We start from the raw sequence: 23,908 nt of genomic DNA on the forward strand, positions 1-23,908 counted from the left end.
TTTTGAAAATCTGGATATTTGAAATTTCAAGGAACGACACATCTTCAATTTCCCTAAGGTACGGCATTTTATATCGGAATCTCTCGAGATGTTCTCTGTCTCTTTCAATCCTAATAGCTTCTGCCACCGCTTGTCGTATTTCAACTTGCGTTACGGTTCGCGCTACAGGGGCTGACCCGTGTGATCCTACCCTAGGTGGTTGTGAACCTTCTGGGTGTTGCTCTTGACTGTTAACTGTAGTCGTGACAGGAGGAGCTACAACTTGGGCTACATCATGTGCCAAAGTAGCTAGCGCTTCTTTGAGGTTTCTGCATTCTTCCATTATAATCATCTATGCACGGGCCATCTCAACCAAGCGTTCATCTATAGGCGGCATTCGATTCTGATTGGTGCCTGCCATGTAAACTGCAGCTTCCTTGTTGACTGATTGTGTCGTTGGAATAGAAGATGGATACGTCGTCGTAGGAGAATGCAGAGAAAAGGAATTCTGATTTGATCCCTTAACACTTTCGCATGATTCTGATGACTTTGGTGTGACAGTTCACAGCGAAATTGTTTGTGATGGCATGAACGTGGCAAGCCTTGGAGGAAAGGATTCATTATCTATAGGGGATTTCCCTTTCTCTTTTCTGGTCTGTCGAACAACTACTGTAGAAAGAGTCGGAAAATCTTGCGAAGTGAAGGAGTTGGCGGATTGTCCTGGATATAATGAAGGTGGGGCGAGTGCAGGATTTCGCTTTGCGGCATTATGCGTGATTGTTCCTTAATCATCTGCAATGGGACTGGGCTAGTAGTTGCGGGAGATCGAGCCCTTGACCTTCTTGGCAATACCACAGCCCACTCATCTTTATCATCTTGGTGTACAAGTGATACAAATATTACTTCATCTGTAGCTTTAGTCAAGGTCGGTCGGATTACTTGATTCGAAGGTTCGGACAACGTACGCTTATTATAAGCATAGTCGATGACGAAGCATGTGGCTGTGAAGTAGAAGACTATTTGATTCGAAGTAAAAGCCATTGCAATCGAAGCTTCAAAGATTCAGAATTCCTGTTGAAAGAGGTTTAGTTATATATCAGTACCGTGAATTTTGATAATTGTACATTTGATCTTGGAGATGAAGGGGAGGATGTTCCCATTGAGAGTTGCCATTTTGGCATTGCTATTGTTGGGGGAAATTTTGACAAGTTGATAAGTCGGCTTATGGAATGGACCAACTCTACTTAACCAGCACGGGCCCAGTAAAACCCAAGCCTAATAAGGCGTCTACGTCCGTAAACAAGCCAACCTTCGAAGAGGTTGAGGCAACTGTAAGGACACTTAAAGAACACGACTACAAGCCCATTCGAATATGCTGTGTTCTGACCTAATAGTACAATTAAATATCGATCATATGTTGGTCATAGGTCAGATAAAGGTCGACCATGGATCGACCCCAGATCGGTTACTATCCGGCCATAGCTCAGTCATAGATTGGCCATTAGACAGCCATTGATCGGCCAACGTTCGGTTACAGGTCGGTGATGTCCCATGACAAGGTCAAGGACCATTAGCGCCCAGCTGAAGGGAACACAGATCCTTCGACTCAACCATTGGTCGAAGATGGTGAATGCTGATCTGTTAAGAAGATCGGTGTCGCTTATTCTCGAGTCGTCACCCACCTATGGGAGCCAACCTAAATCCGAGCTACAGATTCGAGGAATCTCCTAACATCCCAAAGATCTGGGGATAAGATCCGATCCCGATAACTTCGGAAGCCGGTAATCTCACAAAGATCTCGAATCCGAATGGATCTCCAAGATATTAGGGAAGAGTCCTCGTGTAATTGTACTCCCCTCCCTATATATAGAGGTGTCTCCAACCATCCAAGGTACACTCATTCTTACCCTAGTACTCAACTAGTGTCTCTTTTCTGGAGACCCTACCCTACAAAAAAGACCCCGGTCCTGACTTAGGCATCGGAAGTCCTCTGCACTAGCCAGGGTCTCCTTTGTTTCTCTTTTGCACCGGTGCAAGTTTAGGAGGGTCAACCGCGGAGGGTCTACCGGAAAACCGCTTCAACAGTTTAGCACCGTCTGAGGGAAACAACATTCTAAGCCGTTTCCAGCTATACTAGCAACATCCGCGATGGCCAGGGGAAAGAAGAAAGCTCAATCCCCACTAGTGGCAATTCCAATCGCAACCCTACCTATGACTAGTCACGCCCCGGAACCGATCGAGCAGCCAAAGCAGCCCAAGCCGCAAGAGAGCCAACAGGTTCCTCCTCTGGTTCAAGTAGACGCAGTCAGCGGACTCGTGCAAAGAACGATCGACTGAATAACCTCGAAAGAGAGGTTGGGGATATATGATTAGTTTGGGCCGCATGAGGCAATTGTTGGAACAAATTCAACCTCAACATGCATCGAGGGCCGACGGCCCTTCCCGGCCTTCCTGCACACATGCTGCCCCTCAGCCGAGCCAGCAGTATGCTCTATCTCAACCTATCCCATCTCACATGTCCGAGACCGTGCCTTTGCCCGCCTCCGACTTACGTCATGAGATAGATCGAAGGAGGTGCAGCAGTGCTCCAGTCAAGGCCACTGCCAAGAGTGGGGAACCATGGAGAGCTGAGTTAAAGAGCCCACAAGATCAAATCGGAGGTATGTAGCAAACGTACCGCGCTAACGCGGCAATGCCCGCGACAGAGGAGACCAAATCCCCATTCATCGTCAACATCATGCAAGCACGATTACCAGACAGGTTTCGACTGCCTCAGATCACACCCTTCACAGGGAATACCGACCCGTCTGAGCACATGGAATCTTTCCGGATCTACATGGAACTCCATGATGCTTCTGATGCAGTCATGTGCCGAGCCTTCTCCTTGACTCTAGCCGACGCTGCTCGGCTATGGTTTAAACAGTTAAAGTCAAGGTCCATTAGTTCATTCTCTGAGCTCAGCCAAGCCTTCGTCACGAACTTCATCGGAGGGAAGAAGAGACTCAAGGCGCCAGCCCATCTTCATGTAATCTAGAAAGAAGGCGAGCTTCTGAAGGACTACATTAAGCGCTTCAATTTGGATGCATTATAGGTTTGAAAACACGCGGATGAGGTCGCCCTAAACGCCATTATGAGCGGGCTAAGAGATGAACCGTTCCTCTTCTCTCTGGATAAGAATCCCCCTGCCACACTAGCTGAGTTTCTGAACCGATCGCAAAAGTATGCTAATGCCGAGGAGTCCCAGATCTTATGGGACGCCGCCCAAAGCAAAAATCCCCCAGCTAAGGAGCAAGAGAAGGTAGAGCAAGGCTCGACCAATACGAACAACAAGAGAGGACGACCGATCTCGAAACAACCGAAAGTGGAACAAACGGCCCAACAGTAAGTCTAAAACTTACGTTCCTCTCAACAAGACGTTGGAGCAGGTCCTGATGGAAATCAAGGACAAATGTTTGCTCCACTGGCCGAACAAATTGAAATCCAATCCTGATAGGAGAAGCAAAAAACAAATACTGCTTCTTCCACCGGAATCATGGTCACAATACGAGCGACCGCTTCAACCTCAAGCAAGAAATCGAAGCGTTCATTCGTGACAGCCACCTTGGAGAATACGTCAGCAACAGGGGAGATCGGATCATAGCCACTGAGGAACAGCCAATTAACAATCAGCCAACAGGAGAAATCCGCACAATCTTTGGAGGCCGCGGAGGTGGGGGTGACTTGAACAATGCACGAAAGATACATGCAAGAAGCATTAGTCGCCCTGAAGAGGAAGTTCTGCTCCTCGGCCGACCTTCGAAAGAGAGAGGTGGAAAAATACAGTATGACCTTCACTGAGGAAGATGCCTGAGGTATCCATCTCCCCCACGACGATGCACTGGTGATCGCTAACCGAAAAGTATTTCGGATCCTTGTCGACACAGGATCATCAGCCGATGTGCTCTTTACCTAAGCCTTCGACAAAATGAGAGTTGGTCGATCTCTACTTCGACTTGTCAAAACTCCATTACTTGGTTTTTCAGGCGGACAGGTCGTGCTGAAAGAGTCGTCCAGCTCCCCCTCTCGACTGAGGATAGACAGAATCAAACCACCATGATGGTCAACTTCCTTATGGTCGACCAACCATCTATCTACAACCCCATCCTTGGACAACCATCTCTAAACCTCCTGCGAGCAATGGTATCAACTTACTACTTAGCTATGAAATCTCAACCGAGTAAGGTGTCAGGACTGTTAAAGGTTATTAACATGACGCTTAACAATGCTACGCGATGGCACTGAAGGCCCCGCGTTAAGCAATGACCATTAAATCCCTGGATCCGCGCGAAGAGTCTCAAGAGAGAGGTCGACCCATGGAGGACCTCATTCCAATCCCACTGGATGAGTCCAACCCATCTAGGACTGTCCAAATTGGGTCTTCTTTGACATCACCGATGAGTGATAAGATGATAGCCCTCCTCCGATGCTATGTCGACGTTTTCGCGTGGTCCCACGAAGACATGCCTGGAATCGATCCCGCCTTCATCACCCATCAACTAAACATCGATCCATCCTCCCAACCAATTCGACAGAAGCAACGTGCTCTCCGCCCAGAGGGGTATGCCGTGATTGAAGAAGAGGTCGGCAAACTCCTCAAAGCCGGTGTCATTGAAAAAGTCTACTACCCAGACTGGGTGGCCAATATCGTACTGATCAAGAAAGCTAACAGGAAGTGGCGGGTCTGTGTGGACTACACAGACCTGAACAAAGCCTGCCCTAAAGATAGCTTCCCCCTTCCCAGAATCGATTAGTTGGTCAACAGTACAGTGGGACATGAATTACTTAGTTTTATGGATGCATATTCAGAATACAATCAGATTGTAATGCACTCTAACGATAAATCTAAGACTACCTTTGTCACTGACAAAGGTCTTTATTGTTACCGTATGATGCCATCCAGTTTGAAAAACGCAGGAGCGACCTATCAACCGTTGATCAACAAGATGTTCGCCCGCCAAATAGGGCAGACTATGGAGGTCTATATTGACAACACGCTCGTCGAGAGTATCATAGCTACAGACCATGTAGCCAACTTAGATGAAATGTTCCTCATCCTTCGCAAATACTAAATGAAATTAAATCCGAGCAAGTGCGCTTTTGGCCTTAGCTTGGGGAAATTCCTCGGTTTTTTGGTCAACCAACGAGGGATCGAGGCAAATCCAGAAAAAATTAAGGCCCTCCTCGACATGCAGTCACCAAAGATGATTAAAGACATACAGAGGCTCACTGGAAGAATAGCAGCCCTTAACCACTTTGTGTCCTGAGCTATGGATAAGTGTCTCCCCTTATTTAAACAATTAAAAGGGAGACATATAGTAGATTGGACTGAAGATTGTGAGGCAGCCTTCCAACAGCTCAAGCAATACCAAGGATCACCACCCTTGCTCTCTAAACCCGAGCTAGGAGAAACTCTATTGCTATACTTGGTCATATCCAATGCAGCAGTTAGCTCGGCGTTGATTAGAGAGCATGAGGGAAAGCAGTTCCCAGTCTATTACATCAGCAAAGATCTAGTCCCTGCAGAGACGAGATATCCCAAGTTGGAAAAGTTGGCTCTGGCTTTGGTTATCTCTTCCCGACGCCTGTGGCCATATTTCCAAGCTCACAGAATCATTGTTTTAACCGACCAACCACTACGTCAAGTCCTCCAAAAACCCGAAGCTTCGGGTCGGCTAACTAAGTGGGCAATTGAATTAAGTGAGTTCGTGATGGGGACATCCCGTGCACACGCGCACGCACGCCGAGCCCCCTACGCACATACCCCAGAAGGAGGGCCCCACCATCGATTTGGATCGATGACAACATCCAGGGAGGGCCTCCTAGTTAGAAGACGAAGTTTTGCTTCAAGAGAGTGGACTCAATAGCCAAGAAAAGCCCATCATGGGATCTCATGATCGTGGCTCACTAGTCAGATTAAGTTCATACTTTAGGTTTTGCTTATTTATATTATTTAGAACATCATGAACGCTTTATATTTCTTTGATTGATTTTTATTTTAGTTTACTTCATCGCCAAGTAATAGGTTGCGCACATGGCGCAAGTTTTGGGGTATAGGGTTTTCCCTATAAATGGGCACCCCTTGTACTTCTTTTGATCCATTAAAGATTAATAAAGAAATCTGCGTTTTCCTACTCTTTGAGTTGTGAAGCCTAATTGGGTACGAGGCCCTCCCTTCATTGAAGGGTTAACTACTGTGGTGCGAAGCCACATCTATCCCGATTCGCCTCCATCCATCGCCATCTCTACTACCCATCTTCTACCATCCCTTGTTCTCATCTCACCTCATCATCTACACTTCAAATCAATCATCTATTGCAGCAATTCTCCTCCCCACAGCAGAATTTCAGAATCTAGCCCTACAGGAGGGCTGAAACTTCAGCGGAGCACCATGCACAAACCGTACATCAAATCAAGCTGAGATTTGGGGGTTTTGGAGTCCATCCCTGGCCAACCAGGGCCAAGGTGGCCTTTTTTTGAATAGTGGGCTCCACACACGTGCGGCCAGGATCACACGCACATGCGTCTGGGCCATTGTTGTTGTCCATACCTGCGGTACCTCTCTAGTTCATCTCTCTCCTCACCTTCACTCTACTTTCACCCAAAATCCCTAAACCTAACCCTAAATTACTCAAATCTCCAATTTTATGCCCCTTTTATTACCCTAGGGTTCCCCGAATTGGAATTTCTGAATCCCTTGGATTAGGGACTGATTACTACACATGTGTGGATGATTATTTCTTATCTTTGAGTATCGTTTGGTTCATAAGTTTTATTGATCCAGCCCCATCATGTGTAGGCCTGGACCTGCATAGATTCCCCTTAATTGAATGTTTGGACTTTCATGTGGGATATGGAATTTGTGTAATTGTTTTAAGCCTGAAATCTCGCACAACATATTTAATTTTTATATCCTGCATCAGTTTGACAACAAATACCAGCCACGAGCCACAATCAAAGGACAGGTAGTGGCCAACTTCATTGTCGAGTTAACTTATTCTCATGAGCAAGATCAGACCAAGGACCGATCGACAACTGACCTACCCAGGCCAAAACTCGCTCCAGACATCATCGAACCGTCTGATTCCCAAGCTGTTCCCGACCCACCTAAGTGGATGCTCAATGTTGATGGCTCATCCAATTCTAGGGCAAGCAGGGCTGGGATAGTCCTAGAGACTCCTGACCATACGTGCATGCAGTATGGCTTAAGATTTGGATTTCAAGCATCCAACAATACGGAATACGAGGCCTTGCTCGTTGGACTCAAATTAGCAACAAACATGAGGGCTCAACATCTCGAAGTCTTCAACGACTCACAGTTGGTCGTCAACCAAATAGGTTGCCTATCAAGCTAAGAAAGAACGCATGAAAGCCTACCTTCAAAGAGCCAAAGAACTGATCGGAAACTTTTAGAAATGCAACATCGCCCTAATTCCATGGGCCAAGAATTCACAAGCGGACATGTTAGCAAAGCTCGCTACAGCAGACGATGATGAAATCCCGAGATCCATCCCGATCAAATTTCTGGCCGAGCCAAGCATCAATGAAGTCGAGCTCACAGTCGTACTACTGGTTAGCTCGGGTTAACCTGGATGGACCCGATCATCAAGTACCTCGAGAACGGCGATCTACTCGAGGATCGAACGGAAGCACAGCAAATGAAGATCAAAGCTGCCCGATATACTATACTCAATAGTATACTTTACAAGAAAGGATTTTACCTTCCTTACCTGAGGTGCATCCGACCAGAAGAAGCAGAGTACATCCCAAGGGAAATCCACGAAGGAATCTGTGGAAACCACTCTTGAGGGCGAGCGTTAGCACACAAAGTCATTCGACCGAGTTACTATTGGCCGACCATCCAGCAAGATGCACGAAAGCTCGTCCAGAGATGTGACAAGTATCAGAGATTCGCAAGTGTACCTCGGCAACCGCCTGAAGAGCTCACCCCTATGACCGGGCCATGACCGTTTGCTCAGTGTGGGGGATCGATATCATCTGTCCGCTCCCCATGGGTAAAGGTCAAACCAAGTTTGTCGTCATGGCTATCGATTATTTCACCAAGTGGGCAGAAGCAGAACCGTTAGCAAAGATAACTGAGCAAAGGATCACAGACTTTGTTTGGAAGAATATCTTATGCAGGTTCGGGATTCCTCAGACCATCATCTCCGATAACGAAAAACAAGCAGCATCAGGAGGTGTAAGAACCTCGAAATTCGCAACGTCTACTCATCGCCACGACATCCGCAGGTGAATGGACAGGTCGAGGCAGTTAACAAGATTATCAAGCATCATCTCCGTACCAAGTTCGAGAACGCTAAAGGAGCGTGGGCTGAAGAATTCCCAAAAGTCCTCTGGGCATATCGAACTACTGCCCGAACAGCTACCAAGGAGACCCCTTTCTCTTTAGCATATGGAGCAAAGGCAGTCACTCCCTTAGAGATCGGACTACATACAGCCCGGACAGACTCATTCGACGAACAAGCCAATACAGAGCTTATGGCCCTCAATCACGACCTCCTCAAGGAACAAAGGGAACAAGCTCGGACTCGGGCCATCGTTTGCCAACAGTAGGTATCACGCTTCTATAACGCACGGGTCAAGGTCAAAAGGTTTCGAGTCGGAGATTTAGTTCTTCGGAAGAGGTTCCATAATACCAAGGAGATAGGGTCAAGAACCTTAGGTCCGAACTGGGTAGGACCCTATGTGATATCAAGCACAAGCCGACCTGGTTCGTATCGACTAGAGGATCTGACTGGCCAACTGCTCCCGCACCCATTAAACGCCGAGCATTTGAAGATCTATTACCCCTAAATTAGGTCGATACGACACTCATTATGTATTATTTGACTTTGAGTTATAATAAAGCTTCAGCGCGTTATCCGATCAATTTCCAACTAAGATTTGACCAATAAGTGATCTTGATTCGATCAACAACCGAACTATGTTCGAGCTAACTGGCTTTAGACAGGTTTTAGTAATTCCCTAAGCAATATCCGACTGATGCCCGAGTTACAACTTAAGCTCAATCCGACCTACTCATATGAAGTAAAAGACAATCTACTCAGCTCAAAAATTCAGAATTCAAGAAAAAGAAGTATTTTCATTAATAAGGCCCATAGGGTATGATTACATCAGTAATATCCCAGAAAAATACATGTACATTGATCCACAAATGACTGGAGTGCTTGAAGCTAAAAAAGGCATAGGCAAGCAGCACTTGAAGTGCTAGAGAAGAATGAAGGAAATACTTCTTTGCAAACGAAGTCGAGCCTCAAGCCTCAGAAGGTTGCTCGGAAGTCGCCTTAGGAGTCGCTTCGTCACCCAACCCATCGGAACTCGACTCTAGCTCGTCAAAAGCAGAGAGATCAAGCTCTGGGAAGGTCTCCTTCATCGCCCTCACGCACTCAGCGTAACCTTGGCGAAAGAGGTTATCCCTCTCATCCAGGAACGCCTAAGACGATTCGAACTCCTGTACAGCTTCCTTCCGAGCTAGGGCGATCACAGCCTTGGTCTCCTTCTTCATCTTCTCCAGCTTCACCTCGATCTCGAGGAGCCAAGCATGGCACTCATCATGCCAACCCTTGGCCTCCTCCAGCCGCACAACTACCTCAGCCTTCTCAGCGAAAGACGCTTAAAGAGCCGTCTTCGCGATCCTTAGCTCAGCTTCAACAATCGAAGCCCGAGCCTCCAACTAGGCTGCCTTTTTCTCGACCTCCTCCGCCCGATCATGCATCCGAGTAAACTCGGCGCACGCCTTCAATACACATGGGGCGAACTACAGAGAAAAGAAAAAAAAGGTGAAGACGAGCAACCAGAAATAGAAGACAAATCAACTTCGGATGATGTACTTACTCCAAGAAGGCTCGTCGACACATGAGCAACAGTCGTTTCCGTGGGAGAGTCGAACAAGCTGACGTACTCCTCCTCGACCGTATGTTGGTCTGCCCAGGTGAGGATCTCCTCCATGGTCTGGCAGAGGCTCCCTCGCCTCACTTCGGCCTTCCCCCCTGCCCGAAGCTCGAGCCTCGACAGGAAGCTCAGAAGCCCCTTGAACCTCGGCGGGGGCGATGTTTTCTGGAACGACTGTTCCCACTGCTCCAGAGGAGGTCTCCACCTCCATGCCCTCTCCCTCGACCTCTAGGACGACCGGGTAAGGGTCGACCTTCCCCTTGGCCTTAGAGGAGGCCTTTTGTTTCTTCTTCTTCGGCGCCACCGATTCACCTCGAGGGGGTGCATGAATCTTGGAAGGAGGACGGAAGAAGGGCCGAGCTTCAAGCATCTCTGTGTCAACGCATAAGAACAATATGTCAGAAAAGTTCTTGAGCAAATTCTAAGTTGTGGAGCTCGGCTGAAGATCTTACCTAAGTTCCTTACCAGTGACTGTTGAGTCCAAGCCCGAATTAAGGAGTAGCTCGGGCTAGAGAAGTACTCTCCAAGACCTCTTATCCCCTTTAATCGCCCGCAAATCCCTGATCTGGGCAAGCGACCCGCTGCTAAGCAACGGAGGATGCTTGGGAATAGCTACAACAGAGAAAACACATGTTAGATGGCAATGAAAACCGATCAACTAAAGGACGAAAGACTACTACAGCAAAAATACTGACCTGGGTCGGAGAAAGCTTGGGGGACCAGGGGCTGAGTCGATTTTGGATCGGCCGTCTCCCAACGCCTAGAGGGCCAGAACCATTTGTCCCTCCAATTTTTATTGGAGGTCGGAGGGTTGGTTATAATGGCCTCACCAGTGCTCCACCAAGCATAGTACCAGTTGGGCTGAAGCTTGTTCGGCTTTAACTGGTATAGGTGGAGGAACTCGTCTACAGAGAGCTCAGGCTGGCTAGCTTGGCCCATAGGACCGCATAGCCGATCAAGGCCCTCCACCCGTTCGGGATCATCTGTCCCAGGGCAAAGCCTAGGTGAGCTAGCAAACGCCTAACTACTCCCTATAGAGGAAGCCGCAAGCCGCACTGAAGCGCAACCTTGAAGATCGCGACGGCCCCCTCTGCAAGTCGGTCTGGAAGCTCGTCCGACGAAGGATGCAGGAGAACTACAGACTCGGGGACGTGATATCTAAGCCTGATCCGAGCTAACTCCTCAGTCAGGGTCGGGGGCACCGGCCCCCTCGGACCCTCATCATCAGGCTCTTCCAGATCCACCTCACTAGAAGGGTCACGCCCCACAACCACCGGCTCCTTTGCCGGAGATATACTTGGCGCCCTAGGCATGGGCGCTGGCCTCTGCGCTGGGGACAGATTCAACGCCCTAGCCATGGGCGCCGGCCTCTGTGCTGGAGACCTCTCCAATACCTTCAACGACGACGACCGGAAGTCGGCGTCCGCCATCATCACCAGCGGCGACGATAGGTTTGACATTACCCTAAGGCGACTGCTCACCCCACTATTGCCGCCAGCGGCCCCCTCCCGCAAGCTCAATAAGCTTGACATGATGGTTTTTACAAGTAAAACTACTCGGAAATGGAAAAACAAGAGGGGGAGATGGAGCTCACCGGGAAGAGAGCGAGCAAGTCTCCGGCTTGATTGGAGAAGAAAACGGACACCGGAAATCGTCCAGAAAAGAAGAGGAAGACGAAGAGAGGAAGAAGCGGAAATGCAAAAGGGGCCCCAAGGGTTAGAGCTTCCCTTCTATAGTCGTGCCACATGGCAATCATTAAAGACGCCCATCAATACGCGCCCGTATGATGACCCCTCGACTACCCCAACTTGACAAGTGGCGTGACCCCATGCACTGCTCAACCCTGATATCGAGAACGATGCCATGCATCGCGATCTCGTTGGTCCATCGTCGAAAAGACGGCATGGCGCCCCACGCGACCTCGAGCAACGAAATGGCACGTCATGATTACGAACTAACATACTTCGACTACCGTGCTGGCCACCATACCTGGCATTTATGACAATACAACTCAACCTAGTCCACGCATAACACGACCTAACTACGGCTAGCTTACTTTCTAAACCTCCGTAAATCGGCTCGAAAAGTAAGGGGGGCTCACTGTTGGGGGAAAAATTGACAAGTCGATAAGTCGGCTTAAGGAATGGACCAACTCTACTTAACCAGCACGGGCCTAGTAAAACTCGAGCCTGATAAGGCGTCTACGACCATAAACAGGCTGACCTTCAAGGAGGTCTGAGGCAATTGTAAGGACACTCAAAGAACACGACTACGAGCCCATTCAAATATTCCGTGTTCTGACCTAATAGGTCGATTACAGATCAATCATAGGTTGGTCATAGGTCGGATATAGGTCAACCATGGATCGACCCCAAATTGGTTACTATGTGGCCATAGCTCAGGTCATAGATCGGCCATTGGACGGCCATAGATCGGCCAACCTTCAGTTACAGGTCGACAACGTCCCATGACAAGGTCAAGGACCATTAGTGCCCAGCTGAAGGGAATACGGATCCTCCGACTCAACCATTGGTCGAAGATGGTGAATGTTGATCTGTTAAGAAGATCGGTGTCGCTTATTCCCGAGTCGTCACCCGCCTATGGGAGCCGACCTAAATCCGAGCTACAGATTCGAGGAATCTCCTAACATCCCAGAGATCTCTCCCCAGATCTTCGGGGGATAAGATCAGATCCCGATAACTTTGGAAGCTGGTAATCTCGCAAAGATCCCGGATCCGAATGGATCTCCAAGATATCAAGGAAGAGTCCCCATGTAATTGTACTCCCCTCCCTATATATAGAGGTGTCTCCAACCATCCAAGGTACGCTCATTCTTACCCTAGCACTTGACTGGTGTCTCTTTTCTGGAGACCCTACCCTACAAAAAAGACCTCATTCTTGACTTAGGCATCGGAGAGTCCCTTGCACTAGCCAGGGTCTCCTTCGTTTCTCTTTTGCACCTATGGAGGTTAAGGAGGGTCAATCGCGGAGGGTATGCTGGAAAACTGCATCAACAGCTATGACGCCAAATAGTGATAAAAGTTCTCCGGATAATTTCTACGTTAATATTGAATGTTTATCCCCAGTGGAGTTGCCATTTTGTAAGTTAATATTTTGTTTCTTGTCGAAACAAAATATTATCAAATGTGGAAACAATTGAAATAATAATTTCAGCAGCATTTTAGCTTGCAATATGTTCTTCTCAATAGGAGACGTGTAGCGCGGATTTAAGAATCATTTTCTCAGAATGACAGTCTTAGAGGAAATGGAGAATCACTTTCCACATATATTCAATCTCTTCGAATATGCGAATAATCCTCGGAAAGTGACTGTGCGAGCAACACTATTGTTGCGCGCCACCTGCTCAACAAGATTCTTCCCTGCTCCTGCTCCTTCAATCCAAGGATACCTGAAGCATTTCAAGTGGAATCCTAGATTTTCTTCAAAATCCTCTAGAGCTCCGAACTTATGAATGAATCAAATGAGGGTAGAGGGGTATTTATAAGCATTCGCATGTGTGGAGCCTCGATCTACATATTGCATGGCCCACTGCGCGCAACAGAACACTTGTTGCGCACCGCGCAATGGATCACATGTTGATTCCATGTTGCGTGCACGCAACACTTTTCTACTGATTTATTACTTTTTCTTCTCTTTTCCTTCCTGCTTGAATCTTCATACTTTCATAACTCCTTTACTATTTTTTATGCTCCAACAACACCCCATCATTATATACGCACATACTTCATTTCCTATCCCAAGCACGTACCACTACTCGATTCATTGTTAGTATTTCTTATCCCTTTAGTTTTTTTTCTATTGAAAAGATCAAAATTTCACCACTTACCCAAAACACCAAGGCCATTTCAAGCCCCTCCTTTGTGTAGAATGAAAAGCTCTAGATAGACCACAAACATTGTAAATCAAGCAGCACAGTATGAAAATAAACAAAGAAAAAGGATTAATAATAATAAAATTGTAGTAAAGGAAAGAGACAGCACTAACAATTTCCAGGCACGGAATACACTAGTCACTAAGGAACTAGTGAGAGCATTTTAAAACTGATCTAATCTAGTAGGAGTGAAAGGCTAATCATCTAAACAACCAGAATGAACAATAAATAAATCAGTCATTGTACTAACAGATTTGACAAGATAGCATTACTATCAGGTAGTGGGAAGCATCTCAAATCAGCAAGAGGTCCAAAATCTTACTGGCCATAAAAGAACATGACTGTGGACAAGGCAGAGCATATCAACACTGTAGATAGTGCAAGTGGCCAGGATAACGTAAACAAATATATTAATGCACCTGTTCCCTGAAAAGAACTACTGAGAGAGTGAATTACATCCCCAAGTGCTTGCAGCTTCAGACAAGAAAACAAAAATATCTGATATGAAATGCACCTGAAGGGCATTGCGTGATATCAAATTAAGATCATTTCCAATAACACGAGATACTTGCTGACAATCTGCTCCAAGCCTACTTGTCAGATCACCAACCGTTTCTGTATCGAAAAAGGATATATCCTGCATAAGATATGATAACAAAAGAATGGCGTTCTAGTGAGGACAAAAGCAGACTACATGAAAGAAATCTAGAAATAGCTGCATGACAGATGAACAATTCCAAACAATACATATTAGAAAACTAATTTGCACTTGCATGCATAAACCTGTAATAAGAGTGCTGAATATAACTTTTCCCGCATACGCATAACCTGCAGAATGTCATAGGATGTATCTCAATTGCAAAAGGCATTCTAATGTGCCGAGTCCAAATAATAACTGAACGAGGAACTCCAAATGAGGGAGGTGGCCAAGGAAAGAAAAGAGTGAAGATCAACCATCATTTGGGTCTCACCAGGATCATGTTTGCAATGCCAAAACAGCAACCCCGTAAGCCACTGAATGTCAAATAAACAAAGTCTGCAGTTAGTGCCTTAATGGACCACTCACAATTTCTATTCTACTGGTAGTCATATTGAGCAGAAGACAGTAGTGAATAGGGAGCTACGGTTGTAACTGATATTTATGAGGTTGCTTCATGATTACTACATTATCTACGTACAAAAATATACTAATAGAGGAAAAGTTTCCTCTAAGTTAAAGTAGGCAAGATAATTGAGCTTTTAAATTTTCTTCAAACACTATAATAAGGTATCAAGGTATCATAATCCAGGCCATGCGATTCAGAATGGAAAATAGGGGGTTTGGTGATTTAGGTAACATTTGGACGACTTCATTTTTTCCTTTGAAGTACTAAATATGGTCTCATTCTTCCCTTAAGATCTGAATCATTTTGCTTCAGATCAGTCACTTCCGCTTGCAGAACAATTTTGTTCTCAAATCCGAAGAATCGGGTATTTCATTGTCATTTCATTCAGATCCAAACCATTTTATTTTATTATTGTTATCACAACAAGGGCCATATTGAGACCAGAGTCTTTCGTTTCATTTCCAGTTGTCAACAATTTCTTGGCAAAATATCATGTGTTGTCAATATTCTAAGATTTCGATGGATGTTTGGATGGAATGTTGGATGGATAGAAGGGATTGATGGGATGGTTGGACTGATTTCTTGCATTAGCACATGCTTTTAAGCCTCCATTAAATAGACACTTATTATGTACGCATTCTTTTTGCAATTTTTTTTATTCCCAAATATGCAAATATGTGGATTTTAGCATCTCCTGAAGTTTCACTAAAAAATTCCACCGTTTGCCGCATGTTTCCTGAATTTTCGATTATCAATGATATTATTAGCGATATCAATATTGTTTCCATATCTCCGGCCAATGAAACTTGTAGCAATATTGATACTTCAAACATTGCATACAAACGGTGTACGAAATATCGGTATCGCGTTACGTATTGCACCCTTGGGATACGGATACGTATCAGTTATCACATGGGATATATTGGTTGTATCGCGTAATGTATTGCTGTTGTTGGAACCATGGGGAAACATTGGGAAACTGGTCGAATTTTTCAATGAAACTTCAGTGATTGTTAAAAAAGACATCAATACACACTTATAAATCAAAACATTACCAAAAATAAGTGCACATAATAGGTTTTCTTTGTTTGGGGTCATGATCTATTTTGTCATACTGAATTGATGCAAGTATATTCAAAGTCTATTCATATAATTTATAAATGTAAGAAGATGTGTAGAAACACAGGCAATACATTCAAAAGCAAAAGAAGAATCACTAGATCAAGTTACATATATGCTTGATTTTACATTTGGACACAAAGATTGCAAGAAATTGTGAAATTTTGATTTTTTATTTTATTTTTCGCAACTCGGCAGATCTCCTCCAAATCTCAAAATCAAAGCTGCTAATCCATGATTTTTTATGCAAAACATGAAAAATCATCGATTTGTAACAATTTGGCACTATTTTAACATAATTTATAGAAGAACAAGGAAAAAAAGGATCAAAAATCGAAAATGCTCACCGGATCGAACATGTGGGATATATCCCACTACTAGTGCATTTCGTATCACACAGGTGGGATACAAGATATATCGCAGGGATACATTGGCCGATATCGTTGATACTTAAAACACTGCATATAAATAAACACACACACACACACATATACAAATATAGGTATGTAATATGTAAATAAATAAATAAACGTGTATATACATATATATGTACACACACACATGTATGTATCTGTGTAATACAATAGGGCATGGGAACTCCCCTATATTAGAGTTGTGTGGAGCCCATATTAGAGTTGTACATGAGTCAAACGGAGTCGAGCTTGGCACAGCTTGGCTCGGCTCGGTTCTCGAGCCTGACTATCCAGCTCGGCCCGGTTGGGTCAACAGCTCGGGTCGAGTTAGAGTTTGTGCTTTCGAGCCGAGTTTGAGTTTGTGCTTTCGAGCCGAGTTCGAGTTTATGCTTTCGAGCCGAGTTCGAGTTTGATCTGTTGAGTCGTGTTTGAATTCAAGTTCAATGTTGAACATAAAACCAAATGCATAAAATTTAATCCATCCTAATTTACATTGTTCACAACATTAACTTTATATCCTCCATAGGAGTGCCTTCCTAGCATATAACTATAGTCTCTTATATGATCTGAACTAGATCCATCACTTTCGTCATTCGATCCATCCGAGCTGTTATCTAATTTTTCATATATATATATATATATATATATATATATATATATATATATATATATATATATATATATATATATTAATTCACCTCTTTTGAATCAGAAGATGAAGAAAGGTTTCCTTCATGCTCTTGTATAGTTCAAACTAGATTTTTCAAACTTTCTTTGTAAGAAGATTTATACGTAGTACTCAATGCCTTATAAAATTCACCGAGACAAGCGAGAAACTTGGATTTGTTACCCTTCTTTTTGCTCGTGCTCGATCTTGCTTCAGCATCATGTTGTCTTGGAGGACATCGTTGTCGTTGATATCTAGAAGCCTCTTCGATTTTAAGGAAGTAGATTGGCCCACCCATTCGATTTTAAGGTGCCCCATGTTCAGAGCTCACAATCTACGTGGAGCCAATGTACACTCCCCCATTTCCTTAACGTTATATGCACTCCATCACTGATTGATGGTTAAGATCATCCCACAAGTATGATATGTAGGCCATAACCTGGCCCATTGAATGAATTGTTTGGCTTATGTGGAATGAAGTCTGGGGCCACTAGAATACATCCCATTGCATCTAATACACTCGTGTGGGAGCTGATCATATCTACACATTATAATGTGATCACATGTGCAGGATCTAAGCTTTCCTTGAAGTGATCTACACCAAATGAGGCAGGTCCATTGTTTCTTATGGCGTGGTCCACTTGAGCTTTGGATCTACCTCATTTTTGGGCTCCTGCCCTAAAACTGGTTCGCATAGTGGATGGACGATATGGATAGAGAACATACATCACACTGGCCCCACATTTATTTGACAGATGTCCTCATCTTAGTGTTATTACCTATTTACAGTGCATTTACTTGGTGATTGGAAAATCAAACTGGCCCTTAAGGTTTGGACATGCTTCGTTTTTACAATAAGCCATTAAATTATATGTTAAAATGGATGGACGGATTAGATAAGTACATAAACCACAATAGGCCCCACAGAGTTTACTCAGTACGCAATGTACAGACTCTTTCCTCAATTGTAACTTATATGAAATTTTGATTTGATCTAACATCTTAGCCCTTCAACTGATTTGGGCTTATTACACTTAATACAAGCCGATGCTCTTTTTTTGTCGATTATTGCAAATTTGTATGCTACTAGTGAGCAAAATGTCATCTGGATCGGGAAAAGGAGCAAGAGGCATTGGGTGGAAACATGGACGGCTAGTGGAGGGGAATAAATATGGAGCCATATGCAACTACCGTAGCCAAGTGATACGGAGTGGGGAAGTGCCTAGGCTGAAGGAACATTTGGCAAGGGGATACAAGAATGTGAAAGACTGCCCAAGTGTAACAAAGCCGGTGAGAGGGGAGATGGGAAGAGTGTTGGCTGAAGCGAAGTCACACAAGCTGCAGCAGAAGGATTGGGAGAAGGATCTAAGGGAGGAGCTACGAGGCACTAGACGAGGCCTAGGTGCTATCGACGAGCAAGATGACGACGACGAGGAGATCGCATATCCCGATGACTGTGTTACAGCTCGAGATAGGAGGGAGTTCAGACAAGTGATTCGTGAGTCTCTGGCATCAGAATGGGAGGGGGAGCAAAAAAGACAGTTTGATGAGAGTATGTCGTCGTTTGGGACGTCCCAACATGAGGCTAGTGGGAGCAATAGACGGTTTAAGGAAGGCAGCATGGGTGGTAGTGGTTCTGGCAGGCATGGCCTACAACGCACACAAAGCGCTCGTGTCACAGATGCACTCATTGCAAGTGTTAATCAAAAGAGATTAAAAAATATGTGGAACAAGGAGCTCAGGAAGAAAGTGGGAGGCTATATCTAAGTGGTTCATCTCAAGCCATGTACCAGCAAATGCAGCAGCCAATTCTCACTTCAAAAAATAATTGAGAAGGTGCAACGTGCCAGGCCCGGCGTGAAGCCTCCGACGCCACAGGAGATTCTTGGCGTCTATCTCGATCAGGAGTACGAGGAGATGTAGGCTTGGGTACGTGGACTCAAGCCGAACATGAAGCAGTACGAGGTGACGATCATATGTGATGGGTGGACAAGACCCACGAAATTGTCCATTATCAATTTCATGGTGTACTATAGAGTCGGCCCATTTTCCTCAAATCCATTAATGCATCAGCCAACATAAAATATCACAAATACATATATGACCTCCTAAAAGAAGTGATTAAAGATGTTGAGTCCCAAAATGTTGTCCAAGTTGTGATGGACGATGGCAGTGCGTTCGTTAAGATGGGGAAGAAATTAATGAGGTACAATCTCTATTGGACCCCGTGTGCAGCACACTGCATTGATTTAATGCTAGAGGGGATAGGCCAGAGGGATTCTGTTAGGAGGACCATCTAAGATGCGAGGGAAGTGACAAACTTTATATACAATCACTCATGGTTGTTGGCTGTAATGCGTGAATGTTGTGGAGCGAACATCGTTAGACCAGGCGCAACACGGTTCATCATGAACTTCATTGCACTTGACAGCTTCTACAGGCACCACGAGGGTCTCAGGAATTTATTCAGATCTGAGAGATACTTAAAGTGGAATCAGAGGAAGACTGAGGATGCAAAGAATGTTTCGAAGATGGTGCTTTTCGATTCTTTCTGAGATAGAGTTCACACCGTCGTTTCTATCATGCATCCGATCTACAAGGTCCTACGAGCTGTAGATAATGAGATGTAGCCTTCGATGAGGTCAATGTATGAGCTTATGAGAATTATGAGCGAGGGGATAAAGACTGCAATTCTCAGTTCGTATCAGTGGGTGATCAATATCATCGATGAACAATGGACCAGGACCCTCGAGCATCCACTCCACCAAGTTGGTAAGTTTGTTACGTTTACCTATATTTTTTATCACTTGCACTTTAAGCATCACTTCTGTTTACATGTTAATGCAACTAAGTAACTAATATTTGGGTTTCAGCATACTACCTGAATCCCAAATTCCATCATAAATACCGACTCTATAAGAATAATGATTTGACGATAGCAATCCACGAGGTATTCGAACGATTGTTCCCAGAATCGATAGCATAAGAAGAATTCGGTAACCAGGTAATGCAATTTAAGCAGATTTCGCCAATGGTAATTGATAAAATAAATTCTCCCTTGTAGCCTCTAGAAATATGGATTATTAAAAATAATGACCTGTGAATTCGTATTTACAGTTGTTGTGGTTTAGGGATGCTAGGGGTACATTCTCATCCGCACTAGCAAAAGCATCGACAAAAACGATGTTGTTGTGTGAATATAGTAACATAATTAGGTAATTGCATTTTTCGTTTAAACTTCAAACTAAAACAAGCTCCTGATAGATATATATAGGTGAGTGGTGGGCGATGTACGGAGTCGACACGCCCTTACTGTAGTTATTGGCAGTTCGTATTCTCGCACAAACTGTATCCTCTTCACCGTGCGAGAGGAATTGGAGCACATGGTCACTCATACACACTAGCAAAAGGAACAGGCTGGCATATCAGAAGTTGCAGAAGCTCATTTACTACCACTACAATATGAAGTTAAGAGAGAGGCAGTTGTGGGTAGACCGAGACATGGAGGAAAATCTGGACCCACTCGACCTATTGTCTATAGGTACCATGGCACAGATAGGTGACGATGATGACCCACTTTATGAGTGAATCAAATCAACTGATTTAGATGATACGGAGGGAGGCCCTGCTCCACAGGTAGTCGAGGGAGCAACGTCTCTTGGGATCGTTATTGATCAGGTAGTAAACCAACAAAGGGCGGATACAGACTCCTTTGATTCTTTGGTGAGGAATTCGGCACATTCCGATGAGGGTAGGGAAACATCTTTACGACCCCCTCCCCATCATCAAGTCGTAGTGAGTGATGATGATGAGACTCAACCCCCACTCGACACTGATCATGGGGACAACGACAATGATGACGATAACGGTGATGAGGGCGAGGACGAAGGCACCGACACTAGTATAGGTGGTACTAGTGGGGGTGAGGATGGCGGTGGTAGGGGATACACGACGGATCAGCCAACAATCCGTTGGCCAGTTCACTGAGGAATAGAGTTATGACCATGCCACTCAGGACGAGGACTATGGATCTCGTCCACCATCCAGGGTGAGAGCATCAGAGCCCACATATATGTTCGAGCGTCATTTGAAGAAGAAAGTCAGACCCGCTTGATGCTCTCCCACACAGCTTGTCATCTATGGACATAAATTCAGATCAGGGGAACTCCAACTCCGTCCCAACTTATGCTCATGGCCATGACAACTCTGACATTCAATCACACACATCTACCCATGGGTACAAGCAGCCGAAAGATAGTTCTTAGAGTCATGATCCTTTGACAGGAGGATATTTGGGGTACCTGTATGATTGGCAATAATACTATCAAGGAGTCAGGGTTGAACTTGATCTGTTCCCTCAGCACCCTACTCAGCAAATGCCGTCGATGTATGTCACGAAATACCCACGTCTAGGCGTAAATTTAGATCAGGGGAGCTCCATCTCCGTCCCACCTTAAGCTCATGGCCATGACAGCTCTAACATTCAGTCACACACATCTACCCATGGGTACAAGCAACCCAAAGATAGTTCTTCAAGTCATACTCCTTTGACAGGAGGATTTTCAGGGTACCCGTATGATTGGCAACAATACTATCAAGGAGTCAGGGTTGAACTTGATCTGTTCCCTCAGCACCCTACTCAACAAATGCTATCGATGTATGTCACGCAATACCCACGTCTAGGCGTACTCATACAGTTCGGGGAGGACGACTATCAGAGATACATAAGAGAGTTCCTCAATTAGTATGAGCAGAGGATGACCTGGGAAGAGTACTGCCAACATGTTGGGCAATAGTACCACTCTCAACTGCCACGGGATCCAGACAATGATTACGAGCCACCTCGTCACTCTATGTGCAGATGAAATATGGCCATAAATGTGTATTTTATTTAATTCACTTACTTTTACATGTCTTAATTATTGTAAGCTTGCATTTGTATTATATAAACAAATTTTGGTTACTATTTGAGTGATTTCTTACAACAATGCATGCCTTTTGGCCCCTATTTAATAAAAATTATTATTTAATGAATTCTTATTACAATTTTTTTCATTCCTGAATATGTAAATATGTGTATTTAGGCATGTCCTGAAGTTTCATTGAAAAATTCCACCATTTTCTCCATATTTCCCCATTTTTCCCTGCATTTCCGGTTATCGGCGATAACATTATCATATCTTTATCTCCGGCCAGCGAAACTTATAGTGATACCGACAACTTAAACACTGGTAACATTACGCCACTTTCAAGTTTCAACAGACTAGTTCGTAATTTATAATCACCTTCATCTAACATTAACAATATAACAAATTAAAAACAATCTAACAAATTAACAAATTAAAAACAATCACACATTCTAGCAAGTTAACAATCTAACAATCTAGCAACTTAACAATCTAAGAAATTAAAAACAATTTAACAGATAAAAAACAACCTTACAATCTAACAAATTAACAAATTAAAAATAATCTAACAATCTAAAAAATTAAAAACAACCTAAGTTTACATGATCAAAATATATAGTATATAATTATATATATTATAATTATAATGTGTGTGTGTGTGTGTATTATATAATTTAGATTATACAATCATCCCATACATCCATCCCCCCATCCATCCATCCATCCATCCATCTATCCAACCATCCAACCATGCATCCATTTAACCATCCATCCATTTAATTTAGATTGTATAATATATAATTATATATATAAATATATAATATACTTTAAAATTATTTAGGGGTTTAAGTGTATATACTATAACATATATTTATATATATTATAAAATAATATATAATGTACTCTCTCTCTCTCTCTCTCTCTCTCTCTCTCTCTCTCTCTCTCTCTCTCTATATATATATATATATATATATGTATATTACATAATTTAGATTATACAATCATCCCATACATCCATCCCCCCATCCATCCATCCATCCATCCAACCATCTAACCATGCATCCATTTAACCATCCATCCATTTAATTTAGATTGTATAATATATAATTATATATATAAATATATAATATACTTTAAAATTATTTAGGAGTTTGAGAGTATATACTATAATATATATTTATATATATTATAAAATAATATATAATGTATTATATATTATTATATATTATATATAAATATATATTAACATATATATAATATAATTATGGGTTGCCCATAATTAATATATATATTAATAGGGTTGCTATGCCCATTATATATAAGTACATATTAATAATTTAATATATATATATATATAAAACCCGAATAGGTTGCCAGTTATGGACAGTGGTTGGCCGGGCAAGGGGAGGGGGAAAATAGAGAGAGAGAGAGAGAGAGAGAGAGAGAGAGAGAGGAGGAGGAGGAGGAGAGAGAGAGTGTGTGTGAAAGAGTACATAGGACTCGGCTCAAATTTTTTCGAGCTCCCAAAAATTAGCTCGACTAGGCCCGAACCCAATTTCAATCCGAGTCAAGCTTTATCGAACCGAGTCAAGTGAATTAATCAAGCTGAATTGGTTCAAGGATAGCTCTAGTCATCATGATGTGTGGGTGACATCCAATCCTTCCATCAGTTGTCCCGCTCACCTCCAAATGTTAGGCCCAAAGCCCAAAAATCAACCTGATCTACAACTCGAGTATGCCACGCCATGAACAGTGGGAGGTAATTGATGCAGGGACACCTGCTGCAAAAACTTCATGATTTTCTTTTCCTTTTTTTTTTTTTTTTTTTGGCATTCCATGTTGTTTATATGCCATCCAATATTAAAGTAATCATCATC

At 43.9% G+C, this 23,908-nt stretch overlaps 2 protein-coding genes across 10 annotated transcripts in view; both read right to left on the reverse strand.

Annotated features, from left to right (window-relative positions):
* The window catches only part of LOC131239862 (ABC transporter B family member 26, chloroplastic), a 177,314-nt gene that overhangs the window by 135,090 nt on the left and 18,316 nt on the right, over window positions 1-23,908 (reverse strand). For 6 of the 9 annotated variants that reach the window (XR_009168458.1, XR_009168457.1, XM_058237757.1 and 3 more), the window contains exons 3-6: window positions 14,791-14,833; window positions 14,603-14,647; window positions 14,334-14,456; window positions 14,142-14,245 (exon numbers count right to left, since the gene is read on the reverse strand). The exons of 1 other annotated variant lie outside the window; for it this stretch is intronic. Coding sequence is in view for 6 of the 8 variants with exons in the window: in XM_058237757.1 (XP_058093740.1) it covers window positions 14,142-14,245; window positions 14,334-14,456; window positions 14,603-14,647; window positions 14,791-14,833 (315 nt within the window). In the remaining 2 variants the exon portion in view is untranslated. Of the gene's footprint in view, window positions 1-14,141; window positions 14,246-14,333; window positions 14,457-14,602; window positions 14,648-14,773; window positions 14,834-23,908 lie in introns of all 9 variants that reach the window. 2 more of the 9 variants (XM_058237760.1, XM_058237762.1) reach the window with 2 other exon arrangements.
* LOC131239863 (uncharacterized) lies at window positions 8,994-11,370 on the reverse strand. Its single transcript, XM_058237763.1, has 2 exons — window positions 9,871-11,370; window positions 8,994-9,793 (listed from the first exon to the last, which is right to left on the reverse strand). The coding sequence occupies exons 1-2, from the start codon at window positions 10,295-10,297 to the stop codon at window positions 9,744-9,746; spliced, it is 477 nt and encodes a 158-aa protein (XP_058093746.1). The 5' UTR covers window positions 10,298-11,370; the 3' UTR covers window positions 8,994-9,743.

Source organism: Magnolia sinica, chromosome 3, assembly GCF_029962835.1.
Source record: "Magnolia sinica isolate HGM2019 chromosome 3, MsV1, whole genome shotgun sequence".
Classification (NCBI taxonomy): domain Eukaryota; kingdom Viridiplantae; phylum Streptophyta; class Magnoliopsida; order Magnoliales; family Magnoliaceae; genus Magnolia; species Magnolia sinica.